Source organism: Diabrotica virgifera, chromosome 7 (assembly GCF_917563875.1).
Source record: "Diabrotica virgifera virgifera chromosome 7, PGI_DIABVI_V3a".
Taxonomy (NCBI): domain Eukaryota; kingdom Metazoa; phylum Arthropoda; class Insecta; order Coleoptera; family Chrysomelidae; genus Diabrotica; species Diabrotica virgifera.
This window is the reverse complement of record NC_065449.1, coordinates 34,278,052-34,298,414: the sequence shown is the minus strand read 5'-3', so window position 1 is coordinate 34,298,414 and position 20,363 is coordinate 34,278,052. Positions and strand designations below refer to the sequence as shown.

The window sequence follows — 20,363 nt, the reverse complement described above, 5'->3', positions numbered from 1 at the left end:
AAATTATAAACAAATTTGAATAATTTTCAAATGCCATTTTAGGGGGAAGTTTAATTGAAATTTGAATTTATCAATACATTTATCAAAAATATACATAAAAATAAAAATAATAAGATTTAATACAGGTGAATATTTCTTTGGCAACAACCGCGTTTTTGCAATAGAAAATAGAGTAACATTTAATAAACAAATTCAATATCTCAAAAAATATTAAATATTTTTGGACCAATTTTTTTGCTCAAATACTGATAACATAGCGCAACTTAGTCTGTAAAATAAGATATTTTATAATGCTTATTTAAAACGCTAAAAATAATTTTTTGCAAATTTGTTTTTAAAGTTTTATATACAATTATTTAAATAAATAGGAGGTAAAATTTAATTTAGTAAGTCTTATTTGAAAGATTTACCCTTCAACTTTGTAGAAAAAAATCCCATAGACCTTCATTGGTAATTGAATGACCTCAGCAGTTAAAAAAGTAATTTTTTTGCAAAAATGACCCCTTTATTTAAACAATGATCCCCTTGTATGATTTGGATACTTTCTTGAAAATATCTTTTGTACCCACCTATACTTTGATATAAAATTTGTTTCAACCTGTACGAATTTACATTTTGATTTACATGTAGTGTAATTTTATTTTACTAGACTATAAGGGATCTACGGAGCTTTATCCCACTAATCAATCACCCTGTAGAGAAAAATTAGTACCCAACTAGAATAATAGCTTCGCTTCAAAAAATTAATTTGGGATTGTCTTGTTTTTTTTTTCTGAAATAAGGCTTAACAAATCTTAATTTGAAAAGAGTTTTATTATTCTAATAATAATATACTCAAACTGAAAGAAAAGGCGGTTGAAAAAATGTGTATCTTTGTTCATAAAGCGAGTAATTTTCTAGCAAAAAATAAATCGTTTCATCTTATACAAAGACAATAAGAAGCATCACAAAGAGACCGTAAATATGAATATGTGAATAATAGGTATATTAAAATTACAAATTGCAATTGCTCTCCTGCTAAAATTTTCGTCATAATTTCCGCACAGAAGTAATAAAGCAAAGAAGAAGACGCGAGATTTGGGGGCGCAACACCACGTTTTGTTTTTCTTTTGGCTCGGATGAGCGCATTTAATAAACAACGCATTGTATTTCACTCCCAAAGAAACAATTTGTTCCGAACTTGTTTACTTTGCTGCCATATAAAACGAACATGAGGAAATTTATTGAAGTTCATTCTCTTCTTTCATAAATTTGCTGTTGCTGGCTTGGGCTGTGTGCAACGAGCGGATCAGTTCTTTTTTTGGCTAAAATGAGTTTCTCCTCCTGAAATAATTACACTACGGTTGCTACCGTGTATGAAATGGAAAGTATGCGGTTATTCATCTTGTTCCGTTCTTTCGGTTCTATTCTTTCTGGAAAACACACGACTTAATGTTCTCTACGTCTTTCCTCTTAAGGTTACTACTACAAAGTTATTTTTAATCTTCTACGATTACTGTTTTTTATTTATTAGATATAGTACATACGTTCTTTAACGGTAAAATATTGCAAAACCTCTAAATTTTAAAGAACAGCTTGGATTGACATGAAATTTGGCATACACATAGCTAACAAGTCAAAGAAAAAAAGTGATATTGTGCCGATATGTGCTTTTGCCCTGGGGGTGGTTTTCACCCCCTCTTGGGGGTGAAATCATCTTAAAAAAAAACAGTGAAATTTGTAAACCCGATAAAAATGTTATGGAGTTTTGTTCCCTTAATCCCCCCAAACTTTTGTGTACGTTCCAATTAAATTATTATTGTGATACCATTAGTTAAACACAATATTTCTAAAACTTTTTTGCCTCTTAGGATTTTTACAATAAGCCAGTTTTTATCGAGATCCGGCTTATTTTTTAATATGTTTCCATACAAATTTTATGGGGGTTTCGTTTATTTAAACCCATCAAATATTTGTGTACGTTCCAATTAAACTATTATTGCGGTACCATTAGTTAAACAGTGTTTTTAAAACATTTTTACCTCTTAGTATTTTTTCGATAAGGCACCTGTTATTGAGATGTGGCTTTTTGTTTATGGTTCAAAATATACTTAAAAATGTAAATTATAAATACATTTTCATATTATTACCTACTAGGTCTCTATAAACGTACTTAACCATATACAAATATGTGGTGGATTTGACAAATAATATTCAAAATATCTCGATAAAAACTGACTGTTCGAGAAAATACTAATAGGCAAAAAAGTTTTAAAAACATTGCGTTTAACTAATACTACTACAAAAATATTTTACTAGGAACATACACAAAAGTTAAGGGGGGTTTAAGGGAACAAAATCCCCATAAAATTTTTATGAGGTGCACAAACTTCACTATAATTTTTTTTTTGATATTTTTCCATTTTTTCAATAAAATATTTTAAATATTTTTAAATATTTTTCAATAAAATATTTGATATTTTCAATAAAAAATCTGTAATAGTGTTCGAGATTTGGAAAAAAATGATTTTCATTTTTTAACTTCAAAGGGCTGTAACTTTTTTTATTTGCACATTTTTGTGCTAAGGTAAGTTAGGTTCAATCAACCTTTTTTTGACCCCAGAATAAGTAGTATAATTAATTACCAATCTTTTCGGGAAACCCTATATATACAGGGTGTCCAGAAACTCTACTGACAAACGAGAACAGGAGATGCCTCAGGTAATTTTAAGACAATTTAATCCAATTCACCTAGTCCAAAAATGCTTCATAACGAAGCTAGAGCTCTTTGAAGATGGCGTCTTTTAATTAGTTTTTCTTAAATACCTACAGAATCCTTCTAGTTAGGAAAGAAAATTGGTACACATATTTACCTTCCAGAAATAATCCATTGTAAATTTCTAGTACCAGTCATAGGCGTTAGTTTTGGGTGGGGCATTTGTTATTTTATCGCATAACTTTTTTTTCTTAAACTTTTAAGCATTTTTGATACTGGATTATTAAATTGTGAGATATTCTAGTACTACAAGGTACTCTTGCCTTAAGTCCGTAGGACACACCATTTTCTAAAAAAATCGATTTGAAAATTTTTCGTTTCCTGAATTTGAAAAAGAATTGAAATTTTTTTTCAAAAAAACGGTGTATTTTACGAACTTAAAGCAAGAGTAACTTTAAGTGCTAGAATATCTCATAATTTAATAATATAGTGCCAAAAATTCTTAAAAATTAAAGCCAAAAAAATTATGCGATAAAATAACCGTTGACCTACCCAAAAATGACGCATATTATGACCGGTACTAGAAATTCGCAATTAATGAAATCGATTCATCTCTGGAATATAAATAAACGTACAGGTTTTCGTTTTTCTAAATAGTTACTTTTTGAATTTTTTTTTTATATTCAAAAAATGAAAAATTTTCAAATCGATTTTTCTAAAAATCGGTGTATTCTATCGACTTAAAATAAGAGTATATTTTAGTACTATAATACCTTACATTTTAATAATCCAGGCTCAAAAATGCTTAAAAACTAAAAAGAAAAAAAGTTATGTGATAATATAACTGTTGCTCTTGCCAAAACGGATGCCTATGAGCGGTACTAGAAATTTGCAATAGATGGAAGCGATTTATCTCTGGAAGATAAATATGTGTACCAATTTTCGTTTTTCTAAATAAAAGCGTTCTCGAGATATTTAAGAAAAACTAATTACCAGACGCCATCTTCAAATAGCTCTAGCTTCCTTAGGTCTAGTTCTAGCTCCTTTTAGGAAGCATTTTCGGTCTAGATGAATTGGGTTAAATTTTCTTAAAATTAACTGATGAATCTCCTGTCTTCGTTTGTCGGTAGAGTTTCTGGACACGCTGTATAAAAAATTGAACGCGAACTATTTTTAGAAGAAAAATAAAAAAAAACACAAAATAAAAAGTTAACAAATAAATAAAATAAACAAACATTCTAATGAAATAATTGTTTGAATACAAATAACAAACCTGTGATATTTATACGTCAGTCAATGGGAGCAAGAATATTACCTCCGAATTCTATCCTACTGCATGGATTTTAATGAAACTTTGGGAATAGCCTCTATTTATCTCCTGATATAAAGTCTATCCTATGCCGATGTGTGCTTTTATCTTGGGGGGCGGTTCCCACCCCGCCTCGGGGCGGAAATTTTTTTAATTAAAATAACCACGGAAGTGGCTAGAGCACCTAATTCTAAGCAAAAACTGTTCTATATATTTTTTTGAAAACTTAATACTTTTTGAGTTATTCGTGGTTCAAAATTGACCATTTTTATTAAAACATAACACCTTCTCAAACAGTTTTTGCGAATACCTGAAAAACTATGCATCTATCTAAAAAAACTATATAAAACATTTCCGTAGCTTATAAAAAACCAAATAGATTCGCTCCTTCCTAAATCTTCTACTTAAAACACAAAAAGAGATATGGTAGACGAAAAGAGTTTTTTTTTGGTGCAAGCTTAAATTCGTTTATTCAACTTGAAATAACAGAGAAAATGTCGATTTTAGGTGTATAATACTACCAATACCTTTTGTGGTGCTTGAAGAGGCCTTTAAAATGAGCAATATTAAAGGTCGATTACATTCCAATTAAGCGAGATATACAGCAAGAAAAATTGATGACTAATGTATTTTAAGAAAAAATGAGAAGCATATTTAACCCCCATCCACCAGAATTTAAATGCATCATTTTCTTTCTACAATACCTTTTACTATTTATAGTGTTATTTCTATGTTCAAAAAGTTGGACTGGTTTAAAATGAATAGGTTTAAAAAAAGTAAGATATTATAGAGCGCATATTTAATTTTTTTTTAATCTTTTTTTTTTCTCCATGTAACTTGAACATGATAAGAGATACAGTAATTAAAAATAAAAACAAAATTTTTATTTAAAAAACTCTACATTTATGTGTGATTTCTTTTTTTTTACCTCTTATCATTTTCGAGTTACATGAAGAAAAAGGAAGATTTTTAAGAAAATTTAAAAATACGCTCTATAAGTTGATCTTATTTTTCTCAAAAACCATTTATTTTAAACCCGTCCAACTTTTTAAACATAGAAATAACACTATAATAATAGGCATTGTAGAAGGAAAACGACGCATTTAAATTCTGATGGATGAGGTGTTAAAGTAAAATATATTATTCATCAACTTTTTGGCAGCATATCTCGCTTAGTTTGAATGTAATCGACATTTACTATAGCTCATTTCAAAGATCTTTTCAAGTACTACAAAAGGTATTAGTATCATTATACACCTAAACTCGACCGTTTCTCTGTTATTTCAAGTTGAATACACTGATATGGGCATGTACAAAAAAAAACAAACTCTTCTCACCTACCATATCACTTTTTTTATTATATCTAGAAGATTTATGAAGGAACGAATCTCTTTGTTTTTTTATAAGCTACAAAAATATTTTATTTAGGTTTTTTTCGTTAGACGCATAGTTTTTAAGGTATTCGCAAAAAACTTTCCGCAAAGGTGTCATTTTCGATGAAAATAGCCAATTTTCAACCACGCATAACTCAAAAAGTATTGAGTTTAAAAAAAATATAGAACAGTTTTTATTAAGAATTAGGTCCTCTAGCCACTTCCGTGGCTATTTTAACCAAAAAAATTTGCACCCCCGAGAAGTGGCAGAAACCACCTCTAGATGAAAGCGAACATCAGCATAGGGTAGACTTTGTTTCTTGAGCTATTCCCTACTTACTGTGAAAATATCAAGTAAATCGATGTAGTAGGATGGAATTCTGAGCCAAATACCCTCATTGACTGCCCTATTATAACGTTATACTTTCAAAACGCATTTAAAATTTAAAAGTATTTATAAATAACCTGTACAACATAAATTTAAAACCCATAAAAAATTTTGAATAATATTTCATGAGATAACTCGAATCCAAGCACAGCTAATAAAAAATTCTCTTTCCATTTTTCATAAAGGTAATGTAAAATAAATCCGTAATTTTCCAAAAAAACCACATCCCGCCGTTTACGCAATTCGTTTTCATTTTCAACTTTGCGGTTTTATCCAATAAAATTCCATCTGGAATTCTCTGCAGGTTTTAGTAACATCATTTCAATTTACCGATACTACGGCTTTAATCCCCAACGAAATTTACAAACAACTAGGCGTTTCCAAAAAGTTTGGAAAGAATCCAGAGTGAAAAACGTCTAGAAAATTCTCGGAAAATCTCAGAAGCTCTTTAAAGTTTAAATTATGATCCCGAAAGTAGTATTGACGGGCACAGCTTTCGAGTATTTCTGCTGTGATATGTAAATAGAAATTTATTCTTTTCAATGCTCACTTGATATACTTAAAATAAACTTTATTTATTTTGGAATTTAAAACAAACGATGAAACAAAACATAAACGATAAGGCCACGTTCACATAGCAAGCGCTTAACCCGAGTTTTCATAACTCGCGATTACAAATAATACATACATTTTACATACATTTTATTCAATCCGTTTGTTTTCATTACTGTATAGAAAACAACACTTTTCTCCAATGTGTCAAAGTTGTATATGTTTGGTCCACAACTCCAATTTAATTTAGAGGCGGGGTTTCAAAAATGCCAAATTTTCCCTGTATGTTAAGAAAGTGCTCAGCCGTACCACCAAAATGCAACTCAACCGTTGTGCAATCGAAGTTTTTAAATGCCCTTGAAGCAAGAACATCTGACTTGACAAAAAGTGTTAAACACCACAGAAAAAATAGTGTTCCAGCTGGAAAAAAGTTTGCTCCGTTATTGGTAGATATTATGTAACCGGCAGCAAGAATCTACAACCTCAGGTATCAATACTAATGATATTTCTGAATAACCAACCAATAACTACTGACGAATCTTCTAATGAGAAACCAAATATTGTACTCTTTAGAGCTAATAAAGAGATGGTACTTGATGACAATTGTAGGCTTTAAAGAGCATGACAGAATGAAAGAAGTTTACAATGAATTTGTAGATTTTTAGAAGACAAGGAAAACAGACATAATTTTGAAAGTGTAAATCGAGAAGTGGGACTTTTTCATAGGAAAGCCCTGAACCCATCATAACATGTGATGATAAAACGGTAAGTATGTATTATAGTGCAGTTACTGAAGGTGGATATGAGCTATTACCTCCGATTTCGATTTGTACGAAAATTGGTGAGTGGTTAGAGGATATCTCAAGGAACAATGATGACATGGTTTCAACTTGCGCTTTTACCCTGGGGGTGGATGCCACCCCTTCTGGAGGGTGAAAATAATTTCTTTTATAATAACCCCATAATTCGATAGAAGGACAAATTCTTAGCAAAATTTGTTATATAAAGTGATTAAATTAAATCAAAACTGTTTGAGTTATTAAAGATCAAAGATTTTAATTTTTCGTAAGAAAAATGCATGTTCTTAACCGATTTTTCATAATAGTCTAGGCGCCAGAGGGGTCACCGTGTCATATTCAATTCTGATGGACAAACTCAACGGTTTGTTATGGATTTTTGGCTGCTGATTACGAATTTCGACGGGAGATTTCGATCCGAGTGGTCAAAAAATTGTTATAAACAATTTAATTGTTTATAAATTGTTTATAAGGCTCTGGCTCATAAACTAAAAGAGATGAAGAAAAATGTTTCAAACAAAATTTGTTCCTTAATAAAAATCCAAGAAAAAACCGTTTACTAAACTTAAGTCTAACAATTAGAACAAAAATATTGTAAAATTAGTGCACAATGCAAATTGCAAAATAAGTATTTTTCGAAGCTTTATCGATCGTAACTCGGCTTCTGCGCATGCAAATGAGTCTTAGAAGGTGTCGCTTTAAAGCTTAATTAACAGGCTTCTAAACAAAGTTTATGAAATTACTTGATCTTCATTTGTTTTAAAGTTATACCCGTTTGAAGTTACAATTTTCTTTAAAATATTGTACATTCATTTGTTTATAAGGGTTTCAAGCAAATTTGAGCTATAAACATTTATACTTTAATGAACAATAATGATAGAAAAACTCAAAAGGAACAATTTGAGGTTGTGAAAATGTGCATAAGTTTATTTTTGGCCAAGATGTCGATATTTTAATGGCGCGCACTATGAGGCGCAAGATCGGCTCACCGCGTAAAGGTTCACGCGCTAACTTCTCGATGCAAATTATAATTTCTATGTATACATACGTTATCTTCATTTTTTATTTTTGAAGATCCTAATAAAATTTTATCATATAATTCTTATAATTAAATCATCATACTGTACCTCGTATCACCTTTCATTCTATCATCTTTCATTTATTCCTCGTATCATCTTTCATTTTACTTTGTCTTCTATTTTTTGCACTAAATGAGAAAAAAAACATTAAAAACTAATATTTCAGAAGTATAACTAAAAAGTAAGTTGATATTATTTATTAGTACTATTTTTACAAACATTTTTTTCATGCATCTGCAAATCTGCAAAGAGATATACAGGGAATATCATCAGATTTTTTACATCTGCATAAGTTCTTAGCGAAATTTTTAACAGTTACATGGTGGTACAAGTATGTTCTTGTAGGCAGTAAAACTAAAACTTTTTGAGGCTTCAGAGTCTAATTATCTATATGATATCCATATAAAGTGGATCTAGTTCTTTTGCAGCATCATCAAGGCCCGTCAATTGTGTGTATGCCGCCACATCATAAATGCTCGTTTTATATGCAATGATGATGCTGCAAAAGAATTCGATCCATTTTTATATGTATATCACATATTGGCTCATTTGCTTGCGTAGAAGCCGAGTTACGATCGATAAAGCGTCGAAGAATACATACTTACTTGACTGTGAGCCAATCTTGCGCCTCATAGCGCGCCATTAAAATATCGAAATCTTAGCCAAAAATAAACTTACGAACATTTTCGTAAGCTCAAATTGTTCCTTTTGAGTTGTTTTATCATTATTGTTAATTAAAGTATAAATGTTTATAGCTCAAGTTTTCTTGAAACCTTTATAAATAAATTAATGTACAATTTTTTTGAGAAAATTATAACTTCAAACGGGTATAACTTTAAAAGAAATGAAGATCAAATAATTTAATAAACATTGTTTGGAAGCCTCTTGACTAAGTTTTAAAAGGACACCATACAGGGCTCATTTGCAAGCGTAGAAGCCGAGTTACGATCGATAAAGCTTCGAAAAATACTTATTTTGCAATTTGAAATTTGCATTGTGCACTAATTTTACAATATCTTGAGTTATGATTGTCGGATTTAAGTTTAGTAAACGGTTATTTCTTCGTTTTTTATTAAGGAACAAATTTTATTTGAAACATTTTTTTCTATTTCTTTTAGTTTATGAGCCAGAGCATTATAAACAATTTATAAACAATTAAATTGTTTATAACAATTTTTTGACCACTCGGATCGAAATCCCCCCTTGAAATTCGTAATCAGCAGCCAAAAATCCATAAGAAACCGTTGAGTTTGTCCATCAGAATTGAAAATGACACGGTGACCTCTATTTGGCGCCTAGACTATAAATAACTCAAAAATTATAAGTATTTACAAAAAAGTTATTATTAACAAAATTAAAGCTAATAAATAATAAAATAAACTCCTTATTATAAAAACCTTTTAATGTTAACTATAAGTGAGTTATAGGTAATTGAATGTATATTTTTTTCGGCGAGCACCCAAATCTAAATATTCAAGCTTAAACGGAAAAATGATGCATTTTATAACATAAACTTATAAAACATTTGTCAAAGTAGCAAATTACTTAGAAATAGCTATCAAACGAGCCCCCGAACAAGTTGATAGCATTAAAATTTAGGCTCCAAAATTTTTTCAAAATTAATTTTTTTTAAAATTTTTCCAAAAATATTGTTTTTTTAATTTTTAATTTTTTTAGTTTTTACAATATGAGATTCTCTTAAAAACCGTTTGAAAGATAATTCCAATTGATATTAAACCCCGTTAAATTTAGTATTTTATACCCCTTACTTTTTTAAAAATAAAAGGTTAAATGGCCCCGGTTAAATGATTCTCGCCGCAAAATTTAAGCTTTAAACGTTTATACAGTCGGAAAAATGAAAGAGTACCCATGAACGAACATATAAAACACGCTGTATTTTCCTGTCACCGTGTCACACAAAAAATTGGCCAGCTCAAGTACATGTAATAATTATTGTTACATGTACTTGCACTGGACAATTTTCTTTGTGACACGGTGACAGGAAAATACAGCGTGTTTTATATGTTCGTTCATGGATACTCTTTCATTTTTCCGACTGTATCTCGGTTAGTTTTTACCCTACAGAATTAGTAAAACAGGTAAAATATTTGATATAGAAAAACCTAAAATTTGATTATGTATCATTTTATACGTATATTGAGTATCTTTGAAGTTATTATCAAAAGAAAATGAAAACCGATCAAAATTGTTAAAATCATTACTTAGGCTAATATATAAAAATTATTGTAAAGGATTACTACATAAATTTTAATTTTTTAGTCCAGAAAGCCACTGCGCATCCGCTAGGAAAAATATTCTAATTCGGATTCTTTGCACAATCTTACTCAAAAAGGACTCCTTTTAACAAATTTGCATGTTGCCAGGACCAAAAAGTGGTCAAAAATTTTTTAAACGTTTTTTTTTTGTTTTTTTCCTAAAATTATTTTTTTTGTACGAAAAAAAGTTTTTTTTTTAGGTTTTTTGGATCATTCCAAAGAGAAAAGGTCTTTAGTGACTTTTCTCTAAAAATGATAGTTTTTGACATATAAGCGATTAAAAATTGAAAAATTGCGAAATCGGCCATTTTTAACCCTCAAAAACTATGTGAAAAGCTGAGAATTAGAATGTTGCCAAGGTAGGTAGATATTCTTTAAACATCGGTTGATGAAATCCCGAAGAGTTTTTTGCAATACAATATTTAAAACTCCTTTGTTTTTTAATTGCTTATCAAGCGTACACGACACTATTTTCCACCAACAGTATGGTGCAAATGAAAGGAATAAATTCGTTATTTCGTAAACCGGCGACTTTAAGGAAAAATCCCGAAACAAGTCGATTTTTATTTTTAAGTTATGATATTATGGCATATATGGTATACTAGTGACGTCATCCATCTGGACGTGATGACGTAATCGATGATTTTTTTTAATGAGAATAGGGGTCGTGTGCTAGCTCATTTGAAAGGTTCTTCAATTCTCTATTCAGTAATATAAACATTTACATATTTATTTGTACAGAGTGTCCAAAAAATTATTATTAAAATAAATTATTTGACAAAAAAAGAAGTAGAAGGACACCCTGCATAAAAAATTATGTAAATGTTTACATTACTTGATGGAGAATTGAAGAACCTTTCAAACGAGCTACAACACGACCCCTATTTTCATTTAAAAAAATCATCGATTACGTCATCACGCCCAGACGGATGACGTCACTAGTATACCATATATGCCACAATATCATAACTTAAAAATAAAAATCGACCTGTTTCGGGATTTTTCCTTAAAGTCGCCGATTTTCGAAATAACGAATTTATTCCTTTCATTTGCACCATACTGTCGATGGAAAATAGTGTCGCGCACGCTTGATTCGCAATTAAAAAACAAAGGAGTTTTGAATATTGTATTGCAAAAAACTCTTCGGGATTTCATCAACCGATGTTTAAAGAATATCTACCTACCTTGGCAACATTCAAATTTTCAGTTGTTCACATAGTTTTTGAGGGTTAAAAATGGCCGATTTCGCAATTTTTCAATTTTTAATCGCTTATATGTCAAAAACTATCATTTTTAGAAAAAAGTCACTAAAGACCTTTTCTGTTTGGAATGATCCAAAAAACCTAAAAAAACTTTTTTCCATGCAATAAAAATAATTTTAGGAAAAAAACAAAAAAAAAAACGTTTAAAAAATTTTTGACCACCATTTGGTCCTGGCAACATGGAAATTTGTTAAAAGGAGTCCTTTTTGAGTAAGATTGTGCAAAAAATCCGAATTAGAATATTTTTCCTAGCGGATGCGCAGTGGCTTTCTGGACTATTTGTGGAAATGGCGTATGTTTAATTTTTCACTTTTTTCTAAAAAATTCGAGAGTGTTCTCTTATTTTCATCATAACTTGCTTAATGTTGATGCTATTAAATTTTTATGCTCATTTGATAGGTATTCTAAATTACTTTGACAAGTGTCTAGCAGATATTTTATAAAAGGCATCGTTGTCCCGTTATATAGGCTTGAATACATAGATTTGAGTACTCGTCGAAAAAGATATACATTCAATTACCCCAGCTCACTTTGAATTAACATTAGTTTAGTTATTTAAGTGAGGAGTGTATTCAATTTTTTATCATCTTTAATTTTGATGATAATAACTTTTTTCTAAAAGCTTATAGTTTTTAAGTTATACGTAAAAAACTGCTTTAAAACATGCATTTTTTTTACGAAGAAATAAAATCTTTGGTCTTTAATAACTCAAAAAGTATTGATTTATAGTAATAACTTTATATAACAAATTTTCTTTAGAATGTGTCCCTCTATCGATTTATGGTATTATTTTTAATAAAATAATTTTCATCCCCGAGAAGGGGTGGCATCCACTTCTAGGGTAAAAGCGCAAGTTGGCATCATGTCACCTTTGTTCCTTAAGGTATCCTCTAACTACTCACTAATTTTCATGAAAATCGATGGAGGTTCAACGAAATCGGAGGTGAAAACCTTCAGTGACTGCACTATTAATGCAATGGAAAAATCTCTCAATTTGTGGAAGCGGTCTACAAATGGAACAAAGCTACCCCAGTTTCCAGTAATATGTATATTATCTATGTACTTTCATACTTTAAATAGGTATTTGTGGAATGGATGTTTCAGCGCATTACCCACTAAAGAGCTTTGGATATACAGTTAAATTATTAAATATTTCTGCTTATGCAATTTATTAACTAAATGCGTAAGTACATGTTTTATATGAAGTACCGGGTGTCCCAATAAGAATGGCTCTCGGCCATATCTCAGGAACCGTTTATAGTAGAGCTTTGAAATAAAAAATTTTATAACAAAAGTTGCCTCAGGAAAAGCCTGAAAATTATTTTCATAATTGTGGGTCCACCGCTAGAGGGCGTAATTGAATATCAAAAATAAAAAAATCTAAATTTTACAAAATTTTCCTAATGGAGGGGCACTGGAAATCCGATTATTGTATTCTTCATCAAATTCTGCGCATATTTGATTTAACAAGTTTAACTCTACCTTTGCAAATAAGAGGTGGGGGTGAGTGGGAACCTTGTTATGAAAAAATGGCTGTAAGTCCGGTTCTGCTAAATCAAATTTTGAAAACTGGGTCTTGTTGAAGACAGATTTTTTTCTTCAATGTAAGCGTGATCATTTTGAACCATCCTAATAAGTAATAAGCCAGCTGGGAGGCGTTATTTAATTTTTTTCAGAAATCTAGTTTTCTTTGGAAAATATTAAATACAAGTATGCATTTTTAATCATACTTTATAAAATTAGATTAAATTAGCAATAGAATAGCGAAAACCGCATGTCGATACCTTTTTTCTATCTCAAGATATCTCGAGAAACGTGTAAATTTTATACATAACTGTTACTATCACCGGTAAACTAAGTTAATGAAAACTAGTGTGCTGTGGAAAAAAACAAAATAACATTTCCCAGATGTCAACGTATAAAAATATAATTAATTAAAACAACAATATAAAGAGAAACAATACTATTAAAATTAAATATAACACAGAACAAAAAGAACTACTTAGTGACGACCTAAATATTCAAATTGTTGCCCATCATACACTACTCTAGAATACATTATCCAGAGAATACTAAACGCCATTCAAAGCATATCGAGAGCAGAAATTGAGACTGCTGTTCAATCTACTCTTGAAAGAGTAAATGTTTGCAACGAAAATGATGGGCAAAAATTTGAACGTTTATGTCATCACTAAATAGTTGTTTTTATTTCTTTGTAATAGGGCATTTCAACGCTTCTCATTTGTTTCGAGCGTCTGTCATATGCCGTACAATCCGTGTATAATATTAATATACGAGATATGAACGAGGCTCGAAACAAATGAGAAGCGTTGAAAAGACCTAATATACGTTGACAACTGGAAAATGTTTCTTTGTTGTTTCCATAGCACACTACTTTTAATGAATTATTTCGTTTACCGGTGACAGTAACAGTTATGTTTTTAAATTTACACGTTTTGTAAGATATCTCGAGATAGAAAAAAGGTATTAACATGCGGTTTTCGCTATTCTGTTGCTAATTTTGTCTAATTTTGTAATATGGTATTAAAAATGGTATTTAATGTTTTCCAAGGAACACTAGATTTCTGAAAAAAATTAAATATTTCCTTCTAGCTGGCATATTACTCAGTAAGTTGGTGCGAAATCATAACTTTTACATTGACGAAAAAGATCTATCTTCAACAAGACCAAGTTTGCAAAATTTGATTAAGCAGAACCGGACTCACAGCCACTTTTTCATAACAAGGTTCCCACTCACCCCCACCTCTTATTTCCAAAGGTAGACCTAAACTTGTCAAATCAAATATGCGTAGAATTTTATGAAGAATACGAAGATCGGATTTCCAGTGCCCCTTCATTAGGAAAATTTTGTAAAATTTGGATTTTTTAATTTTTGATATTCAATTACGCCCTCTAGCGGTGGTCCCACAATTATGAAAATAATTTCCAGGCTTTTCCTGAGGCAACTTTTGTTAAAAAATTTTTTATTTCAAAGCTGTACTATAAACGGTTCCTGAGATATGGCCGAGAGCCATTCTTATTGGGACACCCGGTACATAAGAATTTCTTTTATATCGAGTTTATAATTGAGTACAAAATTTCTCGTATAAGCTATGTTTTGCATATATGCATTTACATTTAGTTCGAACCAAAAATTAGTAAACAAGAACACTTACCGTTTCTATGGCTTTTTCTAGTCTAAATATTTCTTCCTGTAGGAGATGCAGCGTTCCCGTTTTGCCTCGATGCCTCGCAAAAGCTGCAGCGCAAGCACTGTGAATGCTGTTTACCCAATTCTCCAGTTCCACCTGAAAATCAACGATGATTACGTAAGTCTGAGAGGTTTATTGTGTTGCATTCCGGACCGGAGTGCAGTTGCAGTTATGGGTTTCCCCTGTTTGCTTTAACGTAGAGTATCGATTTTGTCCTGAATCAAACTTCATATATTTGAAAATGTGTTTTTAACTGACAAAAACAGTTGTATGTTGTATATCGAAGTATATGACGAGACTTATAATTAAATGAATGAAATTTAATTACAGAATAATAAAGTAGCTCATTTTCATTTACAGCTTTTTATTAAGGTCGTGGGCACAAAAGTTCGCGCCAATGTGTTTTAAATGCATTCATTTTTTTTTCGAATCCTGAGAAAACTAATAGCTATTTTTGAAGTTATACTTCTTTACCGGCGATAGAGGGTAAATTTTTATATGGGAAAACCTAGCGACCGGGCGCATGCGCATTATAACTTTGTTCTGATTGGATGTTCAAATGACATGTCAAAAATTATTCAATATGGCGGCTGTGGCACAGCTGTAGTTAGATTATTTATGGTTGTTGCGTTTTAAAATTTGTGTGAAAAGAAACAACAAACAAAAGTTAGTTAATACTTATACTGCCTTTTTACATAGTTTTCATATACCTATATTTTTGGACTTTTGGACTATTTTGGAAAAGGAAAACTCATTCTAATTTGGTAAGTACCTAGTTTTTATTATAATCATATTGTAATTATACATTTGGATTAGGTTGAAATACATACATTTATTTTCTCAAGAATGCGGATTTTAGAGAGAAATCCCAAATTAGGTTCGATTTTTATTTTTAAATTATGATTTTTTGGCGTAGATTTATTTATCTGGTAGGTATGTAATGCTTTGATTTACATACTTAATTTGATTACCAACAAAAGTTCTACCAATCTTCATCTAATATATTGTTTTCTTACTGTTTTGTTATATTTTTATATTTTCTTCCACAAAATTTAAACTACATAATTTTCAAAACAATTGTCAAACAGTAAAACGTTCAGTTACCGTATTTTTCCACTTGATAAATAATGTGCGATTGGACGAGTGAGTCTACGCTTCGATTACGAATCAAAGCGGCACGAAATTCAAGGGTTCAATTCCCGATGCAAGTTTTATTTTTTTATTTTTTTATGCATATTATGATTGTAAGTATATTTGTTATATAATTTTTTTTTTTCAGCAAATGCGTATTTAAAATTTTTGCCAACAATTATTATCGTCCAGAAATCATTTTTTCTTTGAGGCATTTTTCAATGTGTTCGTGTGCGTTTTATTCTTTTATTTTTTTAAATTTTTGGTATAGTCTTAAAAATCACATAATATGTAGTAGAAGTATAACTTCTTACGTGCGTACAAAGTACACACACATTCTTGTTGAAAAATTCAAACACTCAAACGCAGAATGAAATATTACATTATTTCAACACAGATGCGAAACACCGGCGATAATATTCTTGTACTGACTTTTGGCAAACCCACTTTGAGCCCCCGAAAGGTAATTTTACTTAGTATGTAGGCCCAAGCTTATTTTCAGTTCGTAAATAATCAAGCTGTGTTTAGATAGTTTATGTGCTTTAGTGGTATTATTGGTAATTTTTTCTATTCTACAAGTGTGAAATTTAAATAGTATTGCTAGACTTATTTATAAAAATGGTTGGATAGAAGTGTATTTGTGAAGGGTGTTTATCTAAGACAGGTCAAGTAATATCGTTGTTTAGATTGCCTAAAATAAGGTACATTTGTATTGTCATTAATCAATTGATTTAATTTCTAAATACTGATTAAGCGGTATAGTACTTACATATATTCCGTTGGTGTGTTGACGGAATCAATTAACTTAAATTAAAATAAGTGTAAAAACAACGAACAGTAATATATTTATTTATTTTGGATAAACAAGCGTGCTTAGTTTATATCTCGTAAGGGTTTGTTATTGTTGCGAGGGTGTGAATGAACTGCTTCGGATGCCCGCTGTGACTTTACTGATCGAGATCACAAAACTATTATGTCATCATGTATGCGGTTCTACAATATGGCTAGAAAAGGCGATAAATTACTAAATCTGGCGTTTTAAAAGCTCCTTTCAAGTTGACATAAAGAGCGTGGCCAATCTGGCAATTTGTGTTTCTCTGAAAAGACATGAATTTTTAAAGACATAATTAAATAAAATCTGGTTTCGTATTTTAGGAACGAAACACATGTGAATTTTAAATGACCTTTTTTTTGTTTAGAAAAAAAAGTTAATATTTAAAATTAGCAATTAAAAAAATAATAAATGAAGCGTATTGCTGAGTATATTATATTAATTATATTAATCTTTGAACTTTATATCATCATCAATGGTGCTACAGCCCTATGAAAGAACTTCTATCTTCCTTAGTCTATTACGCTAATCAGTCCTATCCATTGACATAAGCCATCAGTCCACACCATCCCCCCATCTGAATTTTGGCCTACCCCTATTTCTACTTCCCACAGGTTGTGACATAAGGATTCTTCTAGGAGTGTTGTTCTGCTGTGATCTTGCTAGATGTTCTGCCCATCTTGGTCTTCCTATTCTTATAAGAGATACTACGTCTTTACCACCAAATTTTTGTTTATATCTGTGGTATACCTCGTAGTTGTACCTCCTCCTCCAGACACCATTTTCACAGATGTCACCGAATATTCCTCTCAGGATCCTTCGTTCAAATATAAGCAGAAGGTTTTCATCTGCCTCGGAAATGGTCCATGCATTTGATCCATATATCAACACTGGATGTATAAGGGTTTTGTATATGGTTATTTTTGTTTTTTGGCGTACGTTTCTGCTTCTCATATGTCTACTCAGTCCAAAATAGCATTTGTTTGCTAGGATTATCCTTCGCTTGATTTCTTCCGTCATGACGTTTTCCTTGCTGATCAGGGAGCCTAAGTATGTGAATTTGTCCACCACTTCAAAGGTAGAGTTATCAACCGTGAACTGGTGACGAATGTTTCTGGCTCTATTGTTGGGTTTTGATGCCATCATCTTAGTTTTATCCTCGTTTACTTGCAGGCCCATATTTTTTGATGCATTTGAGAAGGTGGTACAGTATTTCTCATGATCATCTTTCAGTGCGTCACAGTTTTTCGATTTCTTTCTAACGCATTAAATTGTATGTGACAGAAAAAAGGCACGTCGGTGATTACATTTCGTCGGTGACATTTTTATAACATTTATTCTAGTTATTCTAGTTGTCGATAGATGGCGCCATAATAAAAAAATAATTTTTTTTAATTAGATAATAATATTACAAATTAATATAATCTGTATAATTTATAAGACTATACAAATCAAAGAAAATACCATTTTATAAATGCAAGAAACACATTTGATTGGTTTTTATTCCAAATTGAAAATAAAATGTGACAACTGTCAGATTTAACTAAAATGTCATGTTAGAATAAATGTCATAAATGTGTATTATCACGGACTTACCCTTTTTCCTATCATTTGTTTCGCACTGAAAAATGATCATGAAAAGGACAATACAGTGGAACTTGGATATTGCGGCCTCGGTAGTTACGTCACCTCGGTTGTAACGTCAATTTTTAATAGGTCCGGCCAAAAACTATACGATAACATTATTAAAAACCCGGTTTTAGCGGTAAAAATAAAGTAACCCTCGTCTATAGCGTCATAAAATTTTACAGCAGGTTGTTGTTTTTTCATTTTATGAAGAATAAAGTGCAATGCGTTTCTAGCTTTGCGACATTGCTCCTTCCAAGAATGTGAGAAAGGCCCATTATCCCTTTGTGTACAGTTATGTGAGCTTGGCAGTTTATGATTTCTTATTATTTGTCAGTGCCATCATAAAGAATCAAATTTTCTGCTGTAATAAAATAGTACAAATAATACTGTAATAAAATTTTGCCTCGTTAAAATTTAATTTTTTTCTACCTCTTTTATAACGTCACTCTGATATAGCTTCATTTTTTTACTGGACCCTTCAATGACGCTATAACCAAGTTCCACTGTATACATATACATTTCTTCTAGCTTGCGTGTTGTGCGGGCAACTGTTGTCGCAACCCAACATGCATTTCAAACGCCTGTGATTGTTCGCCCTGTATTTCGACCTTGCAAACAACTTTACGCATTGTAGCCTTAACCAATATTATCAGTTTATCAGGGATGTGGAAGTCATCCATGGCTTTATACATTTTATTTCTTAGAACACTATCATAGGCCGATTTAAAATCTACGAAAAGATGGTATGTGTCAATATTGAATTCATTGGATTTTTCCAGTATTTGCCTTAGCACAAAGATCTGGTTTGTTGTTGATCGACCAGGCCCAAAACCACTTTGATATTCTCCAAGAAGCTTCTCTGAATGTGCACTTAGGCGACTATATAAGATACTCGAAAATATTCTGTAGGCTGTATTAAGGAGGGTTATTCTTCTATAGTTTCTACATTCCAATTGATCACCCTTTTTGTGTAATGGGCAAACGATTCCAATACACCACTCTTCCGGGATTTGTTCCTCATTCCAGGCTCTCAGTATTATTTTATATGTTTGATTAGCCAGAGTAGCATCTCCATATTTAATAAGTTCCGAGGGTATACCATCACTTCCTGGAGATTTATTATTGTTTAGGTGTTTTATTGCATCCCGTACCGTTTGAACTTTATATTAAACGGTAATTCAAGCTCGGTGTGTTAGAAATAGTTGCTTTAGTTTTTTTTCAAGTATTATTTTGATAAATGTGAAAAAAAAATGTGAAAAAAAGAGGTGTGCACACCTCTAATTAGAGGTGGGCACGCTAGCGCTGTTGAGGAAGCCTGCAATGGTGGAAACAGCTGTCACGCGATTGTGCATCCCTCTGAATAAAAAAACAAGCAAAACCATCTTTTACTTTTCTATTTTTACTCAGATTTGAGTACTATAATGTTTCTCTCTGTCCTTTTCCTAGACGAATGTGATTGCATATATAGTGGAGTCCTTTTTGTTTTCTATATTCGTCGTCTGCGGTCTTATACATTGTAAAAGTCGCAGATTAAGGATGAACCAGAAAGAACTTTCAACAAGAAAAGTTTCAGATTTAAATAACTATTTACCATTTTAATTTTATTATAATGATGAATTCTGCATCTGGGACTTTTCAATTTTTCATTCTGATCATTCACTCCGGCCCTGGCCCTTTTCCCTCGGGTATTTGCGATTCTGCAATTGTGGATTTTACTATTTACTGACATCGTAATCAGCAGAGATTCCGCTATATTTACTGAATTGTATATTCTGATTTCGAACAGAAAGTTGCAGTAAGGGTAGATTAGAAAGTGCCGACAGATTTA

The 20,363-nt window shown here is 31.2% G+C and overlaps 1 protein-coding gene across 1 annotated transcript in view; it reads right to left on the bottom strand.

The window, feature by feature from the left end:
* Positions 1-20,363, bottom strand: part of LOC114326465 (protein still life, isoforms C/SIF type 2) — a 684,303-nt gene that overhangs the window by 285,300 nt on the left and 378,640 nt on the right. Inside the window, exon 3 of the mRNA XM_050656785.1 lies at positions 14,908-15,039. Within this exon, the coding sequence (XP_050512742.1) occupies positions 14,908-15,039 (132 nt within the window). The remainder of the gene's footprint in view (positions 1-14,907; positions 15,040-20,363) is intronic.